This window comes from Sparus aurata, chromosome 21 (genome assembly GCF_900880675.1).
Source record: "Sparus aurata chromosome 21, fSpaAur1.1, whole genome shotgun sequence".
Classification (NCBI taxonomy): Eukaryota; Metazoa; Chordata; class Actinopteri; order Spariformes; family Sparidae; genus Sparus; species Sparus aurata.
Window position 1 is genome coordinate 31253767 of NC_044207.1, and position 22860 is coordinate 31276626.

General features: G+C 41.0%; 1 gene segment (V, D, J or C); it reads left to right on the plus strand.

Moving 5' to 3' along the window:
- Nucleotides 1-419: 419 nt before the first annotated feature.
- Nucleotides 420-17041, plus strand: LOC115572825 (T cell receptor alpha variable 14/delta variable 4-like; the record flags this gene model as incomplete). The annotated part of the segment is given in 3 exon segments: nt 420-439; nt 1160-1197; nt 16725-17041. Coding segments are annotated over 3 exon segments (375 nt in total), but the record flags the coding sequence as incomplete, so codon positions are not given.
- Between the last annotated feature and the right edge of the window lie 5819 nt (nt 17042-22860).

Here is a 22860-nt window from a genome sequence, read left to right on the forward strand (position 1 = left end):
GTGTACTACTGTGCTGTGAGGCCCACAGTGACAGGAAACACCAAAACTCTGTACAAAAACCTTTGGAGCAAAGACAACACAATACTCCACAACATCCACTAGAGGGAGTCACACACTGTTAAACTGGTTTAAATCCTGGTTTGATGTGTTTGAAAAAACATCAGAATGAAACAAATCAATAGAAGCAAAAATCATCTAAGATTGAACATTTTAGATGTCAGTATTATATCACCAAATCCTGGTTGGATGTTTGTTAAAAAAACACATTTGGAATCACAGAAAATATGAAATGTGATGTTTCACCTGAGTTTAGGAGGAAAACTAAAATATATCATCTGTGTAACATTCTCACCATATATGAGACATTATTAATCAGTCATTAGAAGGGGAATCACCCCCATTGATTAAGTCCTGTGGTGATGGACGGGCTGATGATGAGGTGAACTTGTAGGTTCAGTGAAGCAGCTGGTCTCACTTCTTCAGGATGATGAGTCCAGGCTCAGACAAGGTCTATCTGAGTCCACAGAGGAGACACACAGCATGTGTTCTCTGGTCTTGTTGTGTTCAGTGACAGGCTGTAGAGTTGAGTAGCATCGAGCCAAAAAGTCTTCAAAAGTCAATGTTTACTTGATAAAAATAAGGAGGATTAGAAAATCAATAATGATTCTTCAAGCAAGCCTTTGCTTCTGGCTTTTAAGAATATTTGCAGTCGTTGTTAGCAGCATGTAGAAGACGGAGGGCTTCACCACCGAGAGCCTTAAAAGTGTGATGAGCAAAAGCCAAAAGTCAGGACAAGAGGACGAGCTTAAAAGTGACAAGAGACCATAAGATGGCATGTGTTAAAAGTTATGACCAGAACTCATCAGACAGCAGAGTGGAATCCTCTGAATTCACACAACACAGGCACAAAGAGACTTTTGATTAAACCATCAAAATGTTGATGAAAGAACTTAGTTTCTTTGTATATTCCTGTGTTCGGTCCACTACAATCATCATGTAGAACATTTGAGCTGAACAGTTGGAATGTAAATGAGATGTAAATGTAGAGAGTTCCTCAACAGGTGATAAAGATGAAGGACCAATGATCTGAAGGCCCAGATCCATCAGAGTATCAATGTTCTTCCTATCTCTCCTCCCCTCTCACTGCAGACATGAAACACTGGCTGAGAAACATCCTGATTCTGACTCTCTGGCTAGGTAACTCTTTAAACCTACTGATTGTTCTCCTTTAATCAATCATCTTTATTGATTAATCTCTTCCTCTGCATGTTCTCTTCTTCCTCAGAGTGTAAAGGAGCAGACAGAGTGATCCAGCCAACAGGAGATGTCATTGCTGCTGAAGGAGACACAGTTACACTTGGCTGCACATTTGAGACCAGTGACACAAGTCCATATCTGTTCTGGTACAAACAGGATGGAAACAACAGCCCTAAATTCATACTGAGCCGCATTCAACGGGATGAGGGGAACGCACCAGATGAGTTTAAGGAAAGATTTTCATCCACATTAGATTCTACCTCAAAATCATGTCCATTGAAGATCCAGAAGCTTCAGCTGTCTGACTCTGCTGTGTACTACTGTGCTGTGAAGCCCACAGTGACAGGAAACACCAAAACTCTGTACAAAAACCTTTGGAGCAAAGACAACACAATACTCCACAACATCCACTAGAGGGAGTCACACACTGTTAAACTTCAGCAGGATTTGATGATACAGTCTGGGATGATAATGAGATGTAAAGCTTTAGAATTTATACCACTGACAATATATTCACTCTGAACATTGAAGTATATTTCACCAGGGCAGCACTGAAAACACTTTTGATGTTGAAATCAGATCTTTGACAAGATTAATCTATAAAGCATCATAGATTAATCTAATTTGTTGTTTGTCCAGATTCCTCTAGATTTCAATACTGAGTCAACAAGTTGTTGTTTGATGTTTGTAAATCTACATCATGGTCTTGTTGTGTTGGACACCATCAGGCCTCAATGACTATCGACCAGTGGCCCTCACATCTTACGTCATGAAGGTGCTGGAGAGACTGGTCTTGGCCCACCTGAGGCTGCAGGTGAGAGCCCTGCTAGACCCTCTGCAATTTGTTTACCAGCCCCACTTGGGAGTTGATGACGCTGTCATCTACCTGCTGCAACGAGCCCATTCGCACCTGGATGGTGGTGGCAGCTCTGTGAGAATCACATTCTTTGATTTATCCAGTGCTGTTAACACCACCCAGCCACTGTCACTGGGTGAGAAGCTGCGGGTGATGGGTGTCGACACTTCCATTGTCTCCTGGATTACTGACTACCTGACAGGCAGGCCACAGTTTGTCCGTATGGGCAGTGTTCTGTCTGATGCGGTGGTTAGTGATACAGGAGCTCCACAGGGGACTGTACTGTCTCCTTTCCTGTTCACCTTATACACCACTGCTTTCAGTACAACACCGGGTCGTGTCACCTGCAGAGGTTTTCTGACGACTCAGCTGTTGTTGGTTGTATAAGTGAGGGACAGGAGGAGGAGTACAGGGCACTGGTGGACAACTTTGTGGAGTGGACTGGACAGAATCACCTGCAGCTGAACTTCACTTTGCGGCAATAGCTCAGTCCGTAGGGACTTGGCTTGGGGTCTTGGAGGTCGCCAGTTCAAGTCCCACTTGGATTCATCCTGGCATGTGTTGCAGCCCGTTTGCTCATCTCCTCTACATTGTGTGTGTGTGTGCACGTGTCAAATACGAGTGATAAAAAGAATTTACCAAGTTAGGATTCAAATAAATGAATAAAATTATGGTGATTGATTTTAGGAAGAAGAGGAGGAGGGCTTCCCAACCTCTGTGCATTCTGGGAAGGGATGTGGAGGATTATAAGTACCTTGGTGTTACCATCAACCACAGACTGGACTGGAGATCTAACACTGAAGCTGTTTACAAGAAGGGGATGAGCAGACTTTACTTCCTGAGGAAGCTGAGATCCTTCAACGTGTGCAGCAAGATGTTGGAGATCTTTTATCAGTCTGTGGTGGCCAGTGTACTTTTCTTTGCTGTGGTTTGTTGGGGAAGCAGCATTGGAGCCAGCGACACCAACAGACTCAATAAACTCATTAGGGAGGCTCTGCTCTGTGATTGGCTGTAAACAGGACACTCTGGAGGCTGTGGTGGAGAGGAGGACACTGACCGAAGGCTGCTTCAGCTTCGCTATCGTAACAACAGATAGAGGAAATCTTTCCTGCCACAAGCCATCACTCCACTCAGCAACTCTCTCACCTCTGCCTGACATAGAGATCTCTGATCTCACTACTGTTTTTGTTCAGTTTATAACATGCTTACATCTAAGCATTCTAGGTTCTTGTAAGTCTATTTATCTATTTATATTCCCTGTGGTTCTATCATTGCACACTTATGTGTACATTTTGGTTCTGTCATTGCACATTCATAGAAATTGTTTACTTCTTGTACAGTTGTATAGATAATTATTGTTTCAAGTATAGTTTGCACTGTGCATATACCTTGCTTTCTATTTATGTCATGTACAGAGCATTTTTCTTTTTCTTTCTTTTATTTTTGTGGACTGTTACGGCTCCCGCCGGCATCTGTCTGTAGTGTGTGTTTTTCTTTCAGCCAGAGTGAGCGCTCATATCGCCCCAAAGATCGGGTGGCTCCCGCACCCCATTGGCTCCGCATTCCTGGCGTGGCAGCGATGGATTGGCCAACACAGGCAGCGAGGACTTAAAAAGCCGATGCTGCCCGACGATGAGTGTGGATTGTTTTTGCCAACGCATCTACCTAGCTGAGACTCTGTGCAAATTGTACTGTGAGAAATTAAAGTGTGAATAACTTAGAGTGTGTTTGTTTGGCTGAGTGCGGGAGTGCTTGTGAGTGTGCGTGTGCTCTGGGTAAAACCAGAGCAAGAGTGTCTGAGCTAAGGGAAGCAGTAGGTAGTGTTTTCTCCTGTGTTTGGTATTAGGTTAGGGAGGTAGGTTCAGCACTTGTCTTTTTGTTTCTTTTGTTTTCTGTAGGGATTAGTAAGTTTCGTGCTCCAGAGTTTAGATCGGTATTTTGTTTGTTATTTTAGGCCTGGGTTCACCCTGAAGCCACGCTTCATCACTATTGCACCTATCACTGTACATATTGCACCTGTTGTCCTGTAATAAATTGCATTCTTCTCTTAACTTACACCGTGTTCTGGTGTCGGTTATTTATGTTAGGCTCGGCTCCCTAGACCGAGCGTAACAGGACACACTACTGCTGTAACAAAATAATTTCCCAGACTGGGATCAATAAAGTAATTCTATTCTATTCTATTCTATTCTATTTTATTCTATTCAGAGACAGGTTGCGGAGTTTAGATGAATGGAGCCAAAAGTCTTCAAAAGTCAAAATTAAATAGATAAAAAAATAAGGAGGATCACAAAATGAATGATGATTCATCAAGCAAGCATTTTTCTTCTGGCTTTTAAAAATCTTTGCAGTCATTTTTCTCAGTTCAGAGTTCATTCTGGAGCTTTGGGTTGTTCTCAGTAAAAAGTGAAAAACAGAAGCCCACATCCCTAAAGGCTGGTTAGCAGTATGTCCAAGTAGGAGGGCTTCAACACGGAGAGCCCAAAAAGTGTGATGAGCAAAAGCCAAGAGTCAGGGCAAGAGGACGAGCCGAAAAGAGAAAAGTGACCGTAAGACGGCGTGACTTGTAAAGTTTTATATTCTAGGGCTGTATCAAGTCATAAGTAAATCATACTGGTTAACATCAAATACACTCATGCTGTGCTGACATTTCATTATGTCACTGTGTTAAAAGTTATTACCAGAACTCATCAGACAGCAGAGTGGAATCCTGTGAATTAACAACACAGGCACAAAGAGACTTTTGATTAAACCATCAAAATGTTGATGAAAGAATTTAGTTTCTTCGTATATTCCTGTGTTCAATCCGCTACAATCATCATGAAGAACATTTGAGCTGAACAGTTGAAATGTAAATGAGATGTAAATGTAGTGAGTTCCTCAACAGATGATAAAGATGAAGGACCAATGATGTGAAGGCCCAGATCCATCAGAGTATCAATGTTCTTCCTCTCTCTCCTCCCCTCTCACTGCAGACATGAAACACTGGCTGAGAAACATCCTGATTCTGACTCTCTGGCTTGGTAACTCTTTAAACCTACTGATTGTTCTCCTTTAATCAATCATCTTTATTGATTAATCTCTTCCTCTGCATGTTCTCTTCTTCCTCAGAGTGTAAAGGAGCAGACAGAGTGATCCAGCCAACAGAAGATGTCATTGCTGCTGAAGGAGACACAGTTACACTGGACTGCACATTTGAGACCAGTGGAACAGGTTATTATCTCTTCTGGTACAAACAGGATGAAAACAACAGCCCTAAATTCATACTGAGCTGCCCCCAGTTTGGTACGGGGAACACAGAGAAGAAATATGAGGAGAGATTTTCATCCAAAGTGAATTCCACCTCAAAATCAGTTCCTCTGAAGATCCAGAAGCTTCAGCTGTCTGACTCTGCTGTGTACTACTGTGCTGTGAAGCCCACAGTGACAGGAAACACCAAAACTCTGTACAAAAACCTTTGGAGCAAAGACAACACAATACTCCACAACATCCACTAGAGGGAGTCACACACTGTTAAACTGCAGCAGGATGTGATGATACAGTCTGGAGTGTTTTCACTCATGAGACACAGTTGTAATGAAGAGCTTCACAAATGAAGACAGTCTGACATATGAATCTCTTCCTACTGACTCTAGAGGAGCTTCATGACAGAACTGTTTGATTTCAGCTGTGAACATCAGACAAAACCCAACTCAATTAAGTTATTCACACTGAACATTCAATTACAGCATTTCACCTCTGTCAACATGGAAAAACTCACTGCAATTTTGTTCTTTTCAACTCTCGTAGGTATGGATGATTTTCCCAATGTATGATTCAAATGATGTACTTCTGATTGAACTGAACTCTAAATATAACGTGTTGTTTCCCTCACTAGGTAACACCTTGGAAGATGATATTGCTGCCAGCAGAGCTGAAGTGTTTTCATCAGAGGGCAGTAGTGTTACTCTGTCCTGTAACTATTCAGTTAAAGCTGATAATCTCCAGTGGTATCGACAGGATCCTGGATCAGCTCCTCAGTTCCTTCTCCTGATCACTGATACAAAAGAGCCTTCAGTGGTGAGAGCAACACCTCCACACCCTCGACTGACTGCTGAACTGAATGACAAGAGAAATCGAGTCCATCTGCAGATCTCCTCTGCTGCACTGACAGATTCTGCTGTATACTACTGTGCTCTGCAGCCCACAGTGACAGGAAACACCAAAACTCTGTACAAAAACCTTTGGAGCAAAGACAACACAATACTCCACAACATCCACTAGAGGGAGTCACACACCATGAACCCATTACAGTCTGAGCCAGTGTCACTGGACTGATGACAAATACAACAAAACATCAACCAATAAAGATTCCACACAGAGCCGCTGTGACAACAGACAGAAATGGATTGGTTGAGTTGAAGTGAAAAAATAATGTGAAGAGCTGATTGGCTCCCCCCCATTTAGCCTCAACTCAACCAATGACATCATTCCTTCCTCATTGTGCTGCAGTGGAAGAACACTGCTCATCTGCTGTCTGTCTGGCTTTAATAAATCCAAAGACATGTTGCTTTACTTCTTTTTACTCTTCTGTCACTTTACAGGTGAGTTTTGGAACACAACAGGAATTTAAGTGTTGTTGAACCTGCTGCATTAACCACATATACACAACCTGGATTTCATCACTTTTCTCATGTCTTTGCTCTGACAGAGTCAATGCTCCTCATGTTTTCATCAGATTGACAAAATGGATGTTGATTGAATGATATTGTTTGTATGTGACTGTGAAGGAGCACAGAGTAACACTGTACACTTGATATTTTCCACTGTCTTCTCCTCTCAGCCTCATGAACAATGTTAGTCTAATGGCTTCATTTTCTACACTTTTTCCAGGACTAATAGCTGGAGACAGCATCTCTCCTGTAGAAGCTGAAGTCAGTGGAACAGAAGGACGATCTGTCACACTCATATGTCAATATGAGACAACTGATGACGATGTTGCCCTTCACTGGTACAGACATCATTCTGACCTTCAGGCTCCTCAGTTTATACTCTGGAAAGGAGCCAAAGGGAGAACAGATGAATATATTCCTGATAATCGATATCAGTCTCAAACAACACAAACATCAACCTCACTGACCATCAGAGAGCTAACCCTGGCAGACACAGCTCTCTACTACTGTGCTCTAGAAACACAGTGATACAAAGTGTAGAAGAGGCTGTACAAAAACCTGAACACAGATATCTGACTACTCTTCAAAGAGGAGGGAAGTGGTATTCAAACCACAGCTTCATATCAGAGGGATTCTGCTAATTCCTGTTTTATCACAGTCACTGTGGTTACAGCTGCTAACACAGTGACTCCAAACCAACGATGAATTGTTTCACCTCTCTGGATGATGAGGACACACCTGCTGTCACTGAACCAACTGAATGAAGCTTCAAATTCAAGAACATTTGAAAACTAAAGACTTAGTTACAGTCTCTCATCATGTCTTCTGTGCTTTGGTCTGGACCCAGATGTTCTCCAGTAAATCCTGGAAGCTATTGATTTGATGGTTTTCAAGCACTTCCTTGAATTTTTAAGGTTTTCTCTTAATCTCTCTTTTTCTTGATTGTAGTTTAGTTGAGACAGAAGCTTAATAAGAGCAGACAGTGTTATCTGAGGGGAAGATAGAAGAAAACAACATCCCACCAGCACAATATGGTGATTTTTAGATAATTTAACATGAAGAGATATTCTGAATTATGTTCTGGACTCAAAAAACACTAATTCAACATTAAATATATTTGATTTAAAAAGCCACTTAACTGTCTTTTCTTTGATGCCTGTCCAATAAACACTGTAAACATTAATGCAAATATCTGTACAGATTCTGTAAGCTCCGTTTCTGATAACACAATATCAGGCTTAGAGTTTATCCATATTCTAAACATGTCCATTTAAGAGAATAAGCTTCTGACACTGATATGAAGAATCCTGAATCCATGAATAAAATCTGCAGGTGTGAGGCATTGTGCAGGACTGACAGGACCTGGATTTGTCCCGACATATGCTGAGAGCAAAAGCAATAATAAAACAACGAGTTTGTGCTTGATGTTACAGACTTTTACGTCTGTCAGAAGACTGGCGGTGAATACATTTCCAGTAAATGATGTTGAAGGAATGCTAAATTGTCCCCTCAACACAAGGAGACAATAACAACTACAAGAAGCCATTTTGACCACATACATCACAACCCTCAGCAAGAGGAGGAGCTACACGACTGAATATGAGAGGCTTCATTTTAGAAGTGAAGAGCTGCTGCGTTCTCTCTGTTCTTCATTCACTACAACTGAAGATAATGCAGCTCTTTTTAATCTGGATGATGATCTTCATGTTTCATGCTGGTAAGTCAACTTTAATCAAGTTTTTCTTTGACTAAACTCACTGTAAAGAAATACAAATGTGACAGTGAATTATATGTTTGTTCTTTCAGGATCCTCTGAGGATTTAGTGAAACCATTTAAAGATGTGATGCTGGCTGTGGAAGGAGACACTGTGACTCTCTCCTGCAACTATTCAGGCACTGTTATCAGCCTCTACTGGTATCAACAGAAGTCCAGTTCATCTCCACAGTTTCTCATCAGAGAAGGTTCAGAGAAAACACGGAAGTTGTCTGTTTCACATGATAGAGACAGAAAGGAGTTTCATCTGCAGATCTCCTCTGCTGCAGTGACAGACTCTGCTGTGTACTACTGTGCTCTGCAGCCCCACAGTGACAGGAAACACCAAAACTCTGTACAAAAACCTTTGGAGCAAAGACAACACAATACTCCACAACATCCACTAGAGGGAGTCACACACTGTTAAACTTCAGCTGGATGTGACTATGACATCTACCATCTTTGGACTCACAAAGTCACAAACACAAAACAGTGGAACTGATGAGTTCTATGTGTGAGATCATTGCACTACATGACAGTTTGGTCCAGAAGACAAACAGGAGGACAAAATAATCCCTGATTACTTTAACTGACATATGATGTGTTTGTCTGTATGTTGACTGTGTTCATCAGTAACACATCATTGTTGATCAAATATTTAATGACGTTATTTCCAACCAGATCAAGACATTCACCAATGGACAGAAGAACTTCTGTCAAACAAAGAGACATTGTGTGATATCGGATTATGAGCAGAAACTAGAGTCAGTATTCAGACACTTAGTCAGTTTAAACTGAAGAAGAGCTGCTTGATATTCAGCTCTCGCTGCTGACACTCAAAGAAATCATGTTTGTAGAGACTGAACAGAAAAGAGTCTGGAGAGAGAAATTCATGTTTCACAGCTGGGATTGTTTTTTAAAGAAGCCTCCATTTAGAAAGGAAATGGGATTCATTTTTTCCAGCATGTGTTTCACATGTTTGACTCATCAAAAACACAAAAATATATCCGACATGAGTAAAACATGATTTATATGTGTGCTACTGCAGTATCAGCATCATTTCAGAGTTGAAGGTAGAGGAAGTTTAACAGAAAGAAGAGAAAATACAAATCTAAGAAGAGACGGAGAGAAATTAAATGTCATTTTCATTTTTATCATGATTTGTAATTATCCCCAATAATCACTTCTTATTATTGACAGCCAAGTTTAACCCAAAACTCCCTATTAATGTCAGACTGTAGTTTCTGGGCTCTCTTCATCAAAGGTGTTAGCGTGTAGTTTGATGATGAAAGGATTCTGCAGAGGCAAGGCTGGATGGAATGATAAAGAAATCTTTATTGAAATAGATCTCCAGCCTGCATCCGAACAGGCAGCCACCCTCTGGTGTTCTCAGATCCTGGCAAAGTTCTGCCCAGTGCTTTGCCCTCTGCTCTACCAGAAATCCTCTCAAACCTTCTATCTTAGGAAATCTACAAATAACCACCCCAACCGTCTCTCCCTGTGCAGGCCTTTTTAGAGTCCCTTCTCCAGTACACACCTACTTCTCCTAATTGGTCATTTTGGTAAATTATCCAATAGACTATAAGAGGAGTTGACCTGTCTCCCTGTTCATCTCCCATAACTCATATAACTTGGCTGCGGTCGACCTTAGGTCTTCTCCCCAAAATGACCTGTCTGTCTTTCTACAGGAACATAAACGTTTAGGCATCTTTCCCCATTTGATGTGAGGGTCAAAGTAACCTTTAACACACCCACAGCTGAAAAACAACTAAGAGAACCCTGGACCTGCAAGCTCCACAACATCTACATTCCTTCACTCACACAAGGAGAAACAATCAGTCATCATTAAATCTAAACTAAGTAAAATCAAAGATCAGAATGTGTTGCCATCCAGATGCCTCAAGATGAATCACCATATATGGTTCCCCATGTGAGGCAACATACAATATATATCTCTGCATGTTACCAGTAACAAGATTAAGTTGTACAGTGATGAAAAAGTTTTGACTCTACATTAGGAGTATAGAACAAGTACATCTTCTCTTTACAAACCCAGAAAAGATCAGAGATGGACAGAGTGATCGACCCCAGTACTTGAGTAAGAGTACAAATACTACTGGTCAAAATTTACTCCGTTACAAGTAAAAGTAGCTCAGTCGACATGTTACTCGAGTAAGAGTAAAAATGTACTTGCTTTTAAAGGTACTTAAGTATCCAAAAGTACAGGCTTTTAAATTTGCTTTAAGTAAAAGTAAGAGTATATTTCTTATTTTTCACATCAATGAGTTACTATAATTTTTTCTAAATGAATTTAAGGACCTTTTAACTCTTGTTTCTGAGAATTAACTCTTTGAAACCACCTGCACTGATGTGCTTGCTTTTAGAACCACAATATTATATAAAGCCTGCAGAAACACCTATAAAAACAGATCAAATGAATGGGATCACAGGAGGACAGCAGATGTTGCAGATGCAGATGTTTATTAACAATCATTAAAACTGTAACCAAATGAACCTGCACCGTCCAACTAACTCTCTATCATTTAGCTAAGTTGGGAACTGGAACCCCCTCAAAGACCAATGTTGTCCCCAGACCACTGGTTGAGAATCACTGCTTTACAAAAAACTACATCTGATGCAGCCATTGTCGCGGTTTTGTGTTGACGACCGCAGTCGAGAGCGTGGCTACTTTGGTGGTTTTCTTATGGGGAGGGATGACGTATTTCTGCTTTTACATAGATCCCAGTGGAGAGCGTGCACTGTGATAGGTTTCCTTCTTTGACAAACACAGCTTGTGTCCAATAGTATTTTAGAAAAAAAAAAAAAAAAAAAAGAGCAGACCTGAAAGTAGCGAGTACGTTTCAGCCTTCCTAGAAATTAACTCAAGTAAAAGTAAAAATATTTGTCTTGGAAATGTATTCAACTAAGAGTAATAAGTACCAAAGAAATCTAATACTCAAGGAAAGTACAAATCCTCTGGATATGTACTTAAGTACAGTACTCAAGTAAATTTACTCCGTTACTGTCCACCACTGGAAAAGATGATCTATCATTGAAATCATCAGAGCCACATTTTTATAATTAAATACAGCTCCAGCTGTTACAAGCTGCTGCCTTCAGTCTGTTAACCAGGAAGAAGAAGAAGAGGTGAAAATACAGATCTAAGAGGAGACGGAGAGATTCAGGGAGGAGCTGAGCTGTTACTGAACTAGAGAAGAGAGAGGAACTTCCATATTCAGCAGATTTCAATACACACACCAGAAACATTACCTTTATTCAACATGCTGTCACTGGACTATTATGGGCTGTCTCTGATGTTTCTCACTATTATAACAGGTATGTTCCATTATGCTTTTATTCTATCAAGTTAAATTCGAATATTTTCTGATGGCACTTTATTTCTTTTCAGTTTTTTTAAGCACAACATAAATCAGATTTCTCTTCCTTTAGGTGTCAGCTGTGAAGAACTCAGTCCAGTCAAGAATGAAGAGTCCAGTTTAGAAGACAGCACTGTTACTCTGTCCTACAAATACTCCAAACAAGCAACTGCCCAAGAAACTTTCTTCTGGTATCAACAACATCCAGGAAAACCACCAGAGTTCCTTATTTCTCACTATGGAACAGAAAAACCAACATCTGATCCAGTCTCTAGACTGTCCTTCAACGTGAGTGATGATAAAACCAAAATGCATCTGCAGATCTCCTCTGCTGCAGTGACAGACTCTGCTGTGTACTACTGTGCTGTGAGGCCCACAGTGACAGGAAACACCAAAACTCTGTACAAGAACCTTTGGAGCAAAGACAACACAATACTCCACAACATCCACTAGAGGGAGTCACACACCATGAACCCATTACAGTCTGAGCCAGTGTCACTGGACTGATGACAAATACAACAAAACATCAACCAATAAAGATTCCACACAGAGCTGCTGTGACAACAGACAGAAATGGATTGGTTGAGTTGAAGTGAATAAATAATGTTTAGAGCTGATTGGCCCCGCCCATTTAGCCTCAACTCAACCAATGACATCATTCCTTCCTCATTGTGCTGCAGTGGAAGAACACTGCTCATCTGCTGTCTGTCTGGCTTTAATAAATCCAAAGACATGTTGCTTTACTTCTTTTTACTCTTCTGTCACTTTACAGGTGAGTTTTGGAACACAACAGGAAATTTAAGTGTTGTTGAACCTGCTGCATTAACCACATATACACAACCTGGATTTCATCACTTTTCTCATGTCTTTGCTCTGACAGAGTTAATGCTCCTCATGTTTTCATCAGATTGACAAAATGGATGTTCATTGAATGATATTGTTTGTATGTGACTGTGAAGGAGCACAGAGTAACACTGTACACTTGATATTTTCCACTGTCTCTCCTCTCAGCCTCATGAACAATGTTAGTCTAATGGCTTCATTTTCTACACTTTTTCCAGGACTAATAGCTGGAGACAGCATCTCTCCTGAAAAAGATGAAGTCAGTGGAACAGAAGGACAATCTGTCAACCTCAAATGTCAATATGAAACAACTGAAACATATGTTGCCCTTCACTGGTACAGACATCATTCTGACCTTCAGGCTCCTCAGTTTATACTCTGGAAAGGAGCAAAGTCAAACAGAGATTATGAATATATTCCTGATACTCGATATCAGTCTCAAACAACACAAACATCAACTAGACTGACCATCAGAGAGCTAACCCTGGCAGACACAGCTCTCTACTACTGTGCTCTAGAAACACAGTGATACAAAGTGTAGAAGAGGCTGTACAAAAACCTGAACACAGATATCTGACTACTCTTCAAAGAGGAGGGAAGTGGTATTCAAACCACAGCTTCATATCAGATGGATTCTGCTAATTCCTGCTTTATCACAGTCACTGTGGTTACAGCTGTTAACACAGTGACTCCAAACCAACGATGAATCTGGATGATGAGGACACACCTGCTGTCATTGAGTTATACTGCTATTCATATATCACATTAATAATTTAGTCATATACCAAATTAATTATAAATCCGCGTTCCTTTCAGTAGAGTTCATGTCATGTGACCCACTGATGCAAAATCAAAACCAAATTATACTATGACAGATCAACATTTTTTAATCACATGACCTGGGAAGAAATGATAAAACATGCTGAGTTTTCTAAAGACAACATGAATATTACAAATGAAAAATTGTAATAAAAAATATGACATTTGTCTCCATAATCTTCACTAATAAGATCAAGCCAGCAGGATGGTACTGAAAATCACATGATCTTTGTTTCAGTCAGACAGTAATTTATTGACGGACCCTGAGTGAAACCTCTGTGTTTCAGAGGTCAGCTAACGTCCTCTGACTGCCAACACCGGGACAAACTGAGGCCGCTGGATCCAGAGACAATGTCTGTCCAACATCCAACCTAAAACTAACTTCACTGTGGGTGGAATATATAACATCCAGTCTATAAATAAAAGTATTTGTAACACATACATGGCACATGAAATAACTGACCTACAAAATCAGACTGATTGATGAACAATAATGATCAACCATGAGACTTTAGAAGAGACAGTCTGACAGATGGAAACAATCTTTCTGGTTGGAGCTGAAAATCAACTGTGTAGGTGATTTATGTTTGTACAGGACTCTCATGATTTGACTGGTCCTCACATGGGACACAATAATGTGAACAGTATTGTTTGAGACAAGTTTCCAATCAGTCATTAATATGGTTGTCACGTGGAAGTGAAGGGGAGCACATTGTCAGATTAAAGATTGAGCCGAGTCAGGACCTTCACATGTGCTGTCAGGTGTAAATCAGTGTTACCTCATCAGCTGCTTCTTACCAGATGGAAATGATAGAAGTTAGTGAATAACAGCAGCACAGCAGTGACAAACACACTATCTGTCAGAGCTGTGAGAGGAAGGAGGGAGGGATTAAGGGAGGAGAGAAACTGAGACTCAAGTTCAGAAAAGACAAACTCTCACAGTGGAGTTTCATACAAAAACAGACTGTCTTGATCTTTAAGATGCTGTCAGTGAACTTCAGTCTGTCTGTCACTTTGTTTCTGCTCACAATAACAGGTAGGTGACATAATTCACTTTACAAGAGCTTCAGTAATGAAATATTTACATCAGGAAGTTACAGAGTTATTTTTTCCTTTAGGAGTCAGCTGTGAAGAACTCAGTCCAGACAAGAATGAAGAGTCCAGTTTAGAAGACAGCACTGTTACTCTGTCCTACACATACTCCAAACAAGCTGATAGCACTGATTATTTCTTCTGGTATCGACAATATCCAGGAAAACCACCAGAGTTCCTCATCTCTCACTTGGGAACAGGAGGAATATTAAAAAAACAAGACTCTAGACTGTCTGTCAAAGTGAGTGATGACAAAACCAGAATGCATCTGCAGATCTCCTCTGCTGCAGTGACAGACTCTGCTGTGTACTACTGTGCTGTGAGGCCCACAGTGACAGGAAACACCAAAACTCTGTACAAAAACCTTTGGAGCAAAGACAACACAATACTCCACAACATCCACTAGAGGGAGTCACACACTGTTAAACTGGTTTAAATCCTGGCTTGATGTGTGTGAAACAACATCAAAATGAACCAAATAATGAATGAACGATATTACAATCGATTCAAAAACACAAATGGGAATATGATACTCTGATCAATAGAAGCAAAAATCATCTAGCAATGAGCATTTTAGATGTCAATATTATATCACCAAATGCTGGTTGGATGTTTGTAAAACAAGTTAACAATATATCCTCTGTACCATTCTTACCATACATGAGACATTATTAAGCAGTCGTTAGAAGTGACACCACCTCCATTGATTAAGTCATTGTTGTCTCTGGGCTCTCTTCATCAAAGGTGTTGGCTAGTAGTTTGATGATAAAAGAATTCTGCGAAGGCAAGGCTGGATGGAATGATAGAGCAATCTTTATTGAAACAGATCTCAAGCTGGCGTCTGAACCAGATGCGGCCGCCCTCTGGTATTCTTACATATATGGTAAAGCAAAGCCAAAATGCTTCACCCTCTGCCCTATCAGAAATCCTATCAAGCCTTCGATCTTAGGAAATCTACCAATTACCACCTCACCTTCTCTACTCGTGCAGGCCAATGTAAAGTCCCTGGGGCTATACCTGCCTACTTCTTCCAATTGGTCACTTTGGTGGGTTGAGGGTCGATCTGTCCAATGGACTAGAAAAGGAGTTGGTCTATCTCCCTGCTCATCTCCCATAAATGACTAAATATGTTACTGTCACTCCTTAGGTCTTGTATCCCAAAATTACCAAAATGATCCAACTATCCTTTCCTGGAAATGTACATGTTTAGACATCTCCATCCATCTGACATGACGGTCAAATTCTGTTTCATTTCTCTACAGTTGCCTTGTCTTCTGCTAACCTTTGACACACACACAGCTGAATACTGAATCCAGGGACCCTTGGAGCTGTTAGCCCCACACTGTCTACATTCCTTAACTCACACAACATGGAGGAACAGGTTAAATTTAAACTGAGTTGAATTAAAGACCAGAATGTGTTGCAGTCCAGATACCTCATCATGCAGTGATGGATGGGTTGATAATGAGGTGAACTTGTAGGTTCAGTGAAGCAGCTGGGATCACTTTTGGATGATGAGTCCAGGCTCAGACAAGGTCTATCTGAGTCCACAGAGGAGACACACAGCATGTGTTCTCTGGACTTGTATTCAGTTTCAGGCTGCAGAGTTGGAATGCATTGAGTCAAAAAGTCTTTAAAAGTTAACTAGATAAAAAAGGGAGGAAACATTATCCTGTAAATTAACACAACACAGACATGAAGAGACTTTTGATTAAACCATCAAAATGTTGATGAAAGAATTTAGTTTCTTTGTATATTCCTGTGTTCTGTCCGCTACAATCATCATGAAGAACATTTGAGCTGAACAGATAAAATGTAAATGAGATGTAAATGTAGAGAGTTCCTCAACAGATGATACAGATGAAGGACCAATGATGTGAAGGCCCAGATCCATCAGAGTATCAATGTTCTTCCTCTCTCTCCTCCCCTCTCACTGCAGACATGAAACACTGGCTGAGAAACATCCTGATTTTGACTCTCTGGCTAGGTAACTCTTTAAACCTACTGATTGTTTTCCTTTAATCAATCATCTTTATTGATTCATCTCTTCCTCTGCATGTTCTCTTCTTCCTCAGAGTGTAAAGGAGCAGACAGAGTGATCCAGCCAACAGGAGATGTTATTGCTGCTGAAGAAGACACAGTTACACTGGACTGCAAATTTGAGACCAGTGACCCAAGTTATTATCTCTTCTGGTACAAACAGGATGGAAACAACAGCCCCAAATTCATACTGAACCGCCCGAAGTTTGGTACAGGGAACACAGAGAAGGAATATGAGGAGAGATTTTCATCCACACTGGATTCCACCTCAAACTCAGTTCCTCTGAAGATCCAGAAGCTTCAGCTGTCTGACTCTGCTGTGTACTACTGTGCTCTGCAGCCCACAGTGACAGGAAACACCAAAACTCTGTACAAAAAACCTTTGGAGCAAAGACAACACAATACTCCACAACATCCACTAGAGGGAGTCACACACCATGAACCCATTACAGTCTGAGCCAGTGTCACTGGACTGATGACAAATACAACAAAACATCAACCAATAAAGATTCCACACAGAGCTGCTGTGACAACAGACAGAAATGGATTGGTTGAGTTGAAGTGAATAAATAATGTGAAGAGCTGATTGGCCCCGCCCATTTAGCCTCAACTCAACCAATGACATCATTCCTTCCTCATTGTGCTGCAGTGGAAGAACACTGCTCATCTGCTGTCTGTCTGGCTTTAATAAATCCAAAGACATGTTGCTTTACTTCTTTTTACTCTTCTGTCACTTTACAGGTGAGTTTTGGAACACAACAGGAATTTAAGTGTTGTTGAACCTGCTGCATTAACCACATATACACAACCTGGATTTCATCACTTTTCTCATGTCTTTGCTCTGACAGAGTCAATGCTCCTCATGTTTTCATCAGATTGACAAAATGGATGTTCACTGAATGATATTGTTTGTATGTGACTGTGAAGGAGCACAGAGTAACACTGTACACTTGATATTTTCCACTGTCTTCTCCTCTCAGCCTCATGAACAATGTTAGTCTAATGGCTTCATTACACTTTTTCCAGGACTAATAGCTGGAGACAGCATCTCTCCTGAAAAAGATGAAGTCAGTGGAACAGAAGGACAATCTGTCACACTCAAATGTCGATATCAGACAAGATACAACGATATTTACCTTCACTGGTACAGACATCATTCTGACCTTCAGGCTCCTCGGTTTATACTCTTGAAAGGAGCAAAGGGGTACAGAGCTGAATATATTCCTGATAAGCGATATCAGTCTCAAACAACACAAACATCAACTACACTGACCATCAGAGAGCTAACCCTGGCAGACACAGCTCTCTACTACTGTGCTCTAGAAACACAGTGATACAAAGTGTAGAAGAGGCTGTACAAAAACCTGAACACAGATATCTGACTACTCTTCAAAGAGGAGGGAAGTGGTATTCAAACCACAGCTTCATATCAGATGGATTCTGCTAATTCCTGTTTTATCACAGTCACTGTGGTTACAGCTGCTAACACAGTGACTCCAAACCAACGATGAATTGTTTTACCTCTCTGGATGATGAGGACACACCTGCTGTCATTGAGTTATACTGCTAGTCATATATCACATTAAATAACATTAATTATACATTTTCATTGCTTTCAGTAGAGTTCATGTCATGTGACTCACTGATGCAAAATCAAATCCAAACTATATTATTACTATGACAAATCAATTTTTTTTGTCATGTGACCTGGAAACAAATGATAAAACATGCTGAGTTTTCTAAAGACACTATGAATATTATAAATAATCAATTTCAATAGAAAACATGACATGAACATTTGTATCCATGATCTTCACTAATAAGGTCAAGCCAGCAGGAAGGTACTGAAAATAACATGATCTTTGTTTCAGTCAGACAGTATTTTATTGACGGATCCTGAGTGAAACCTCTGTGTTTCAGAGGTCAGCTAACGTCCTCTGACTGCCAACACCGGGACAAACTGACGCCGCTGGATCCAGAGACAATGTCTGTCCAACATCCAACCTAAAACTAACTTCACTGTGGGTGGAATATATTAGATCCAGTCTATGAATTAAAGTATCTGTAACATACATGGCATCCAGCCTTTTTTCAATAAATTGGTCATGCTTTGCTATCTCATCTAGAATGGCCAAAAAGTTCCCCTTATTCTGAGTCTGAGGACTCTCGATGGCCCCTCTGTACTATAATTTGGGTTGCAGTCAAAAGGAGCACATTTGCTATTGTTTTCACATGATGTTGATCTTCTTCCACTTTTTTTCGTCAGTTCATGTTCAAAGAGTTTAACCTGTTCGCACCCACCTATTTTCAGTAACTTCACCTATTTAGCATACCCAAATGGAAAAGCTGATAACACAAGAACTACAAGTCCGAGATGGATGTATGATACGCCATTTGAAAGCTGACAACCTCTAGTTTCTGTGAATGTGTTTATTTAGCATGTACCATACACACAACCAAAATGACATCAGTTCAAACATGGCTCTAAAACATTTTTTTTGTCTTCGAAAATAATAGGTCATATTTGAATAACAATAACTAGGATGTGCTTTATGTAAGGCATATGGCAATATAGCACATACCTTCCTCATCTTGTCAACTACACCTGGGTGAAATTTTAGACTTCTAGGCCTACCCTTATGGGAGTTATGGAGGTTTTAGTTTGTGGTGTCACTGGCGTCCACGAACCTCTCCAAAATGTCTCCAAATGGCCAAATTGTGCCAAATGCTTTTACTCACTTCTGTGACACTGAAAACATTACTGAAGCATTCTGGTGACTATAAAACCTTTCTCCATGATTCAAAACATAATTTATTCACACATTCATTTGATGGGTGGTTGGAGGGGTTTCCACACGCTTCTAGGTGGCCATATTGAGATATTGTCATGTGACAAGACACTACAGAATAGTTACCATTATACAAAAATGACAGACTATACTGAACTGAATTTCAAACAAGGATTGTATTATCTATCAATACACTATTACTGTATGTATAACTGTGCCAATATCAACAAAATATTAGTGTTTGCCATCAAAGTCCCAAGCACTGCGTCGGTGAAAAACAGTCTGAAAAACTGCAGTGGACTGGTTGCCACTCTGGTCTCCTGCTGTGGTCCGGGCTGTCTCACCGGCATGAAGGCAACTTGAGCAGGTTCAACGTCGTCATCCCCCACATCATGCCACTGTTGTTCCTCCGTGTGGGAGCTATGTGCTCTGGAGGATCCTCCTCTTCTGCCCCTCCCCCGGGCACGTCTGGCAGCACGGGAACGTCCAGCAGTTGGTGTAGAAGCTGCAGCTTCCCCTGAGCCAGAGGGGGCAGTGAAAGATGCAGCGGGGGAGGTAGCACTGGTGGATGCAGACGATCGTTGCCGCTTCTGCCGACCAACTTCAGCAGGAGATGGGGTTTGGCGTCTGAGTGTCCTACTTTGAGGCTCCCAATCCACGTCACTGTCAGACTGTGACCTACAAAACACAATGCAATGCACAAATGTTACCAAATATAATGAAAAAATATATAAATGCATTTCAATGGGGTGTTATTTACATAGGAAACAAATAAACACGGATATGATATTATATATTACACAAAAACATCAGGGAAATAACTGTACATAAACAGAATAATTGAATTGGGGGAATATTCCCAGTGTCTGGTCAGTGAAAAAGATCTAGTTCAATTTGTTTACAAGCTTGAAAAAAAAAATCTAAATAAAAGGGAATTAGAGGATAGTCTGTCCCGGGGGGTGGGGGAAGAGAGAGACACGGACGGACGGACGCTCATCGCCGTCAGCCGGGGGCAGGACGCTCGTCACCGTCACGCGCGGAGTATAGCGCCGCTGACCTAGCGGTATAGCGGTGTAGCGTCGCTGTTCCATCGTCTGGGGAGAACCCTGCTTAGGCGGGAGGCAAATACGCTTGGGCGCCGCGCCTTAGCCGTATAATGGCAGGGAAAACCCTGACATTATAGAATAGGATTACAAGGATTACATAACTTTAGTTGAGTAGTTGAGTAGCTAGCTAGCTAGCTAGGCTTAGCAAGGCTAATTAGGCCCTGGGGCGCTAACCATTTAGCATCATTTATGACATGCTAATGTATACTGTACTGTTCACTGTAATCATAAAAAAAAACCCCACCCACTAACTTTCATTCAAATTTCACTCATGGCTAAATAAATAAATAAAACATGATCAAAGATAACGTTACTCACCGATCTAAGATGTCGTCAAGTCCCTGAGCGAACATCTCCTCTCTCTCAGAGTCATACTCACTGTCTTGACTCTCATCAGATGATGCTATAGTCCATTCCTGGTCATCTTCTCGGATATATTTGGATTTCTTCCTGGCTTTCGCCATTGTAAACTCTGAAAATGCCTACGAAGAAATGTAAATGTTTGCTGCGTCTCTTCACCGTGCGTCTGCTGCGTAAAGTCCGCCCACGAGTCGCCAGACGCACGGAAACCCCTCGGCTCATAAATACCTGACCTGGGCACGCCTGCCCTCATTAGAAAGGTAAAATAATTGGCTAGAAGCCTGAGTTATTGACATGTCGATAGCCAATACGCTATTCCTATACTAAGGCAACGAAAAACAGTAAACAAAGTATATTGGTCCTTCAAACAGGCAGCGCTCGATCTACTTCAGGGGCTCTGCTGGGGTGAAAACTGAACAGAAAAAGATGGGGACACTTTTATTTTGTAGCTAGCAAAGTGATGAAAACAAGCATACCCAACATCACCTTACAGGAACTAGAAAACATTTCGGTGCGGCCGGTAAAGTATGAACTTTATATGCCGGACAAAGTTGGCAGACGGTAAACAAATGGACTTTACAGGACGATATTCACAAGCTGGAATAATTTTATGAAAAACCATTTTTATGCTTTTGATCAGTGGATTCTTACGGACAACTGGAATATAGATAATTGAGGAATGGACACATATTACGGCTTTATGGCCGCTTCAAAGGTAGGGAGTCGCCGTGTGTTTCTTGTGTCTCACGTTTACCATGCTGGTGAATATCAATGATTTATGGTTTGGTGCTCATGATTTCTGCAAAATCAACTGGATGAATGAATTGCGGAGATTCTCCTCTTTCTAACGACGTATAGTATGTCCATATTGATGAAAGTTGAAGCGGGATACGTCACTGCGCAGTGTAGACATACAGTCATTTATCTGAAATCGCCCGTCGGCGGGCGGGTGGGTGCGGAGAGGTTAACATACTCGTGTTCATCTCAGTAGCTTTTTTACACTGATTCCATGCATACATTGCATTGACATGCATCTCTGATTTTGAGTGGAGTTTAAACCCAGCCTGCTTTGACAAACACCTTTTTCCAATTGGAGAAGCCTGACTCTGATGCAAAGGCAGAGTCTGGTGCATTAGGCAGGGGAAAATGTCTACATGCAAAGCAGTAGGAGGAGTCTTTAAGGAGTGAGTATTGAATCCAAGAATTGAATGCTCTCTTCCTTGCTCCATGCTGAGTTCTAGGGAATTATATCAGACACGGCTAAATTGGACCCTCCTCTTAGCATCTTGAAATATCTGGAATACAAATAAAATGTTCATGGAAACACAGTTAAGAGATCCAGAAGATTATGAGATGATAACTGCAGCTAACTAGTAAGTTTCAGGTAAGTAGACCTACTTCTGTTTACTGTGTCTACAGATATGAAGAATACATTCATACGAACTTCATGTGACTTGTTTAACCTTAGCAATGACTCGACTTGACTTGCTTGATTTTCATCAATAGTAACTTTGGGCTTGCTTGAGACCTGAAAGTTAAGACTTGTGACTTGCTTATGACTTGCATGTATGTGACTTACTCCCACCTCTGGTTAATGTGGAGCGGCTGTTGGAAGCTGACACTGGTCATCTGTTGACACCATGAGATGTAACTTAATGTTAACGTTAGCTTTATACCCGTGGCTTCTAGCAAAGCGATCTCCTATCTGAACACAAAAGTGATTTTAAACACTTACTCATTAGGACACCACTGTAAAACTTACTTAAGAATGAGGATTTCACTGTCCATGAAAGCTATTTATCCTTCTTTCTCTTCTTCTTTTCCGTCTTGTTGTGTTGGTCTCCTGTCCTGTTCTCCTGGCTCAAGGCAATCCAGCAACGATAAGCGGTCCTCTAGTTCAAACTTACTCTTCTTCT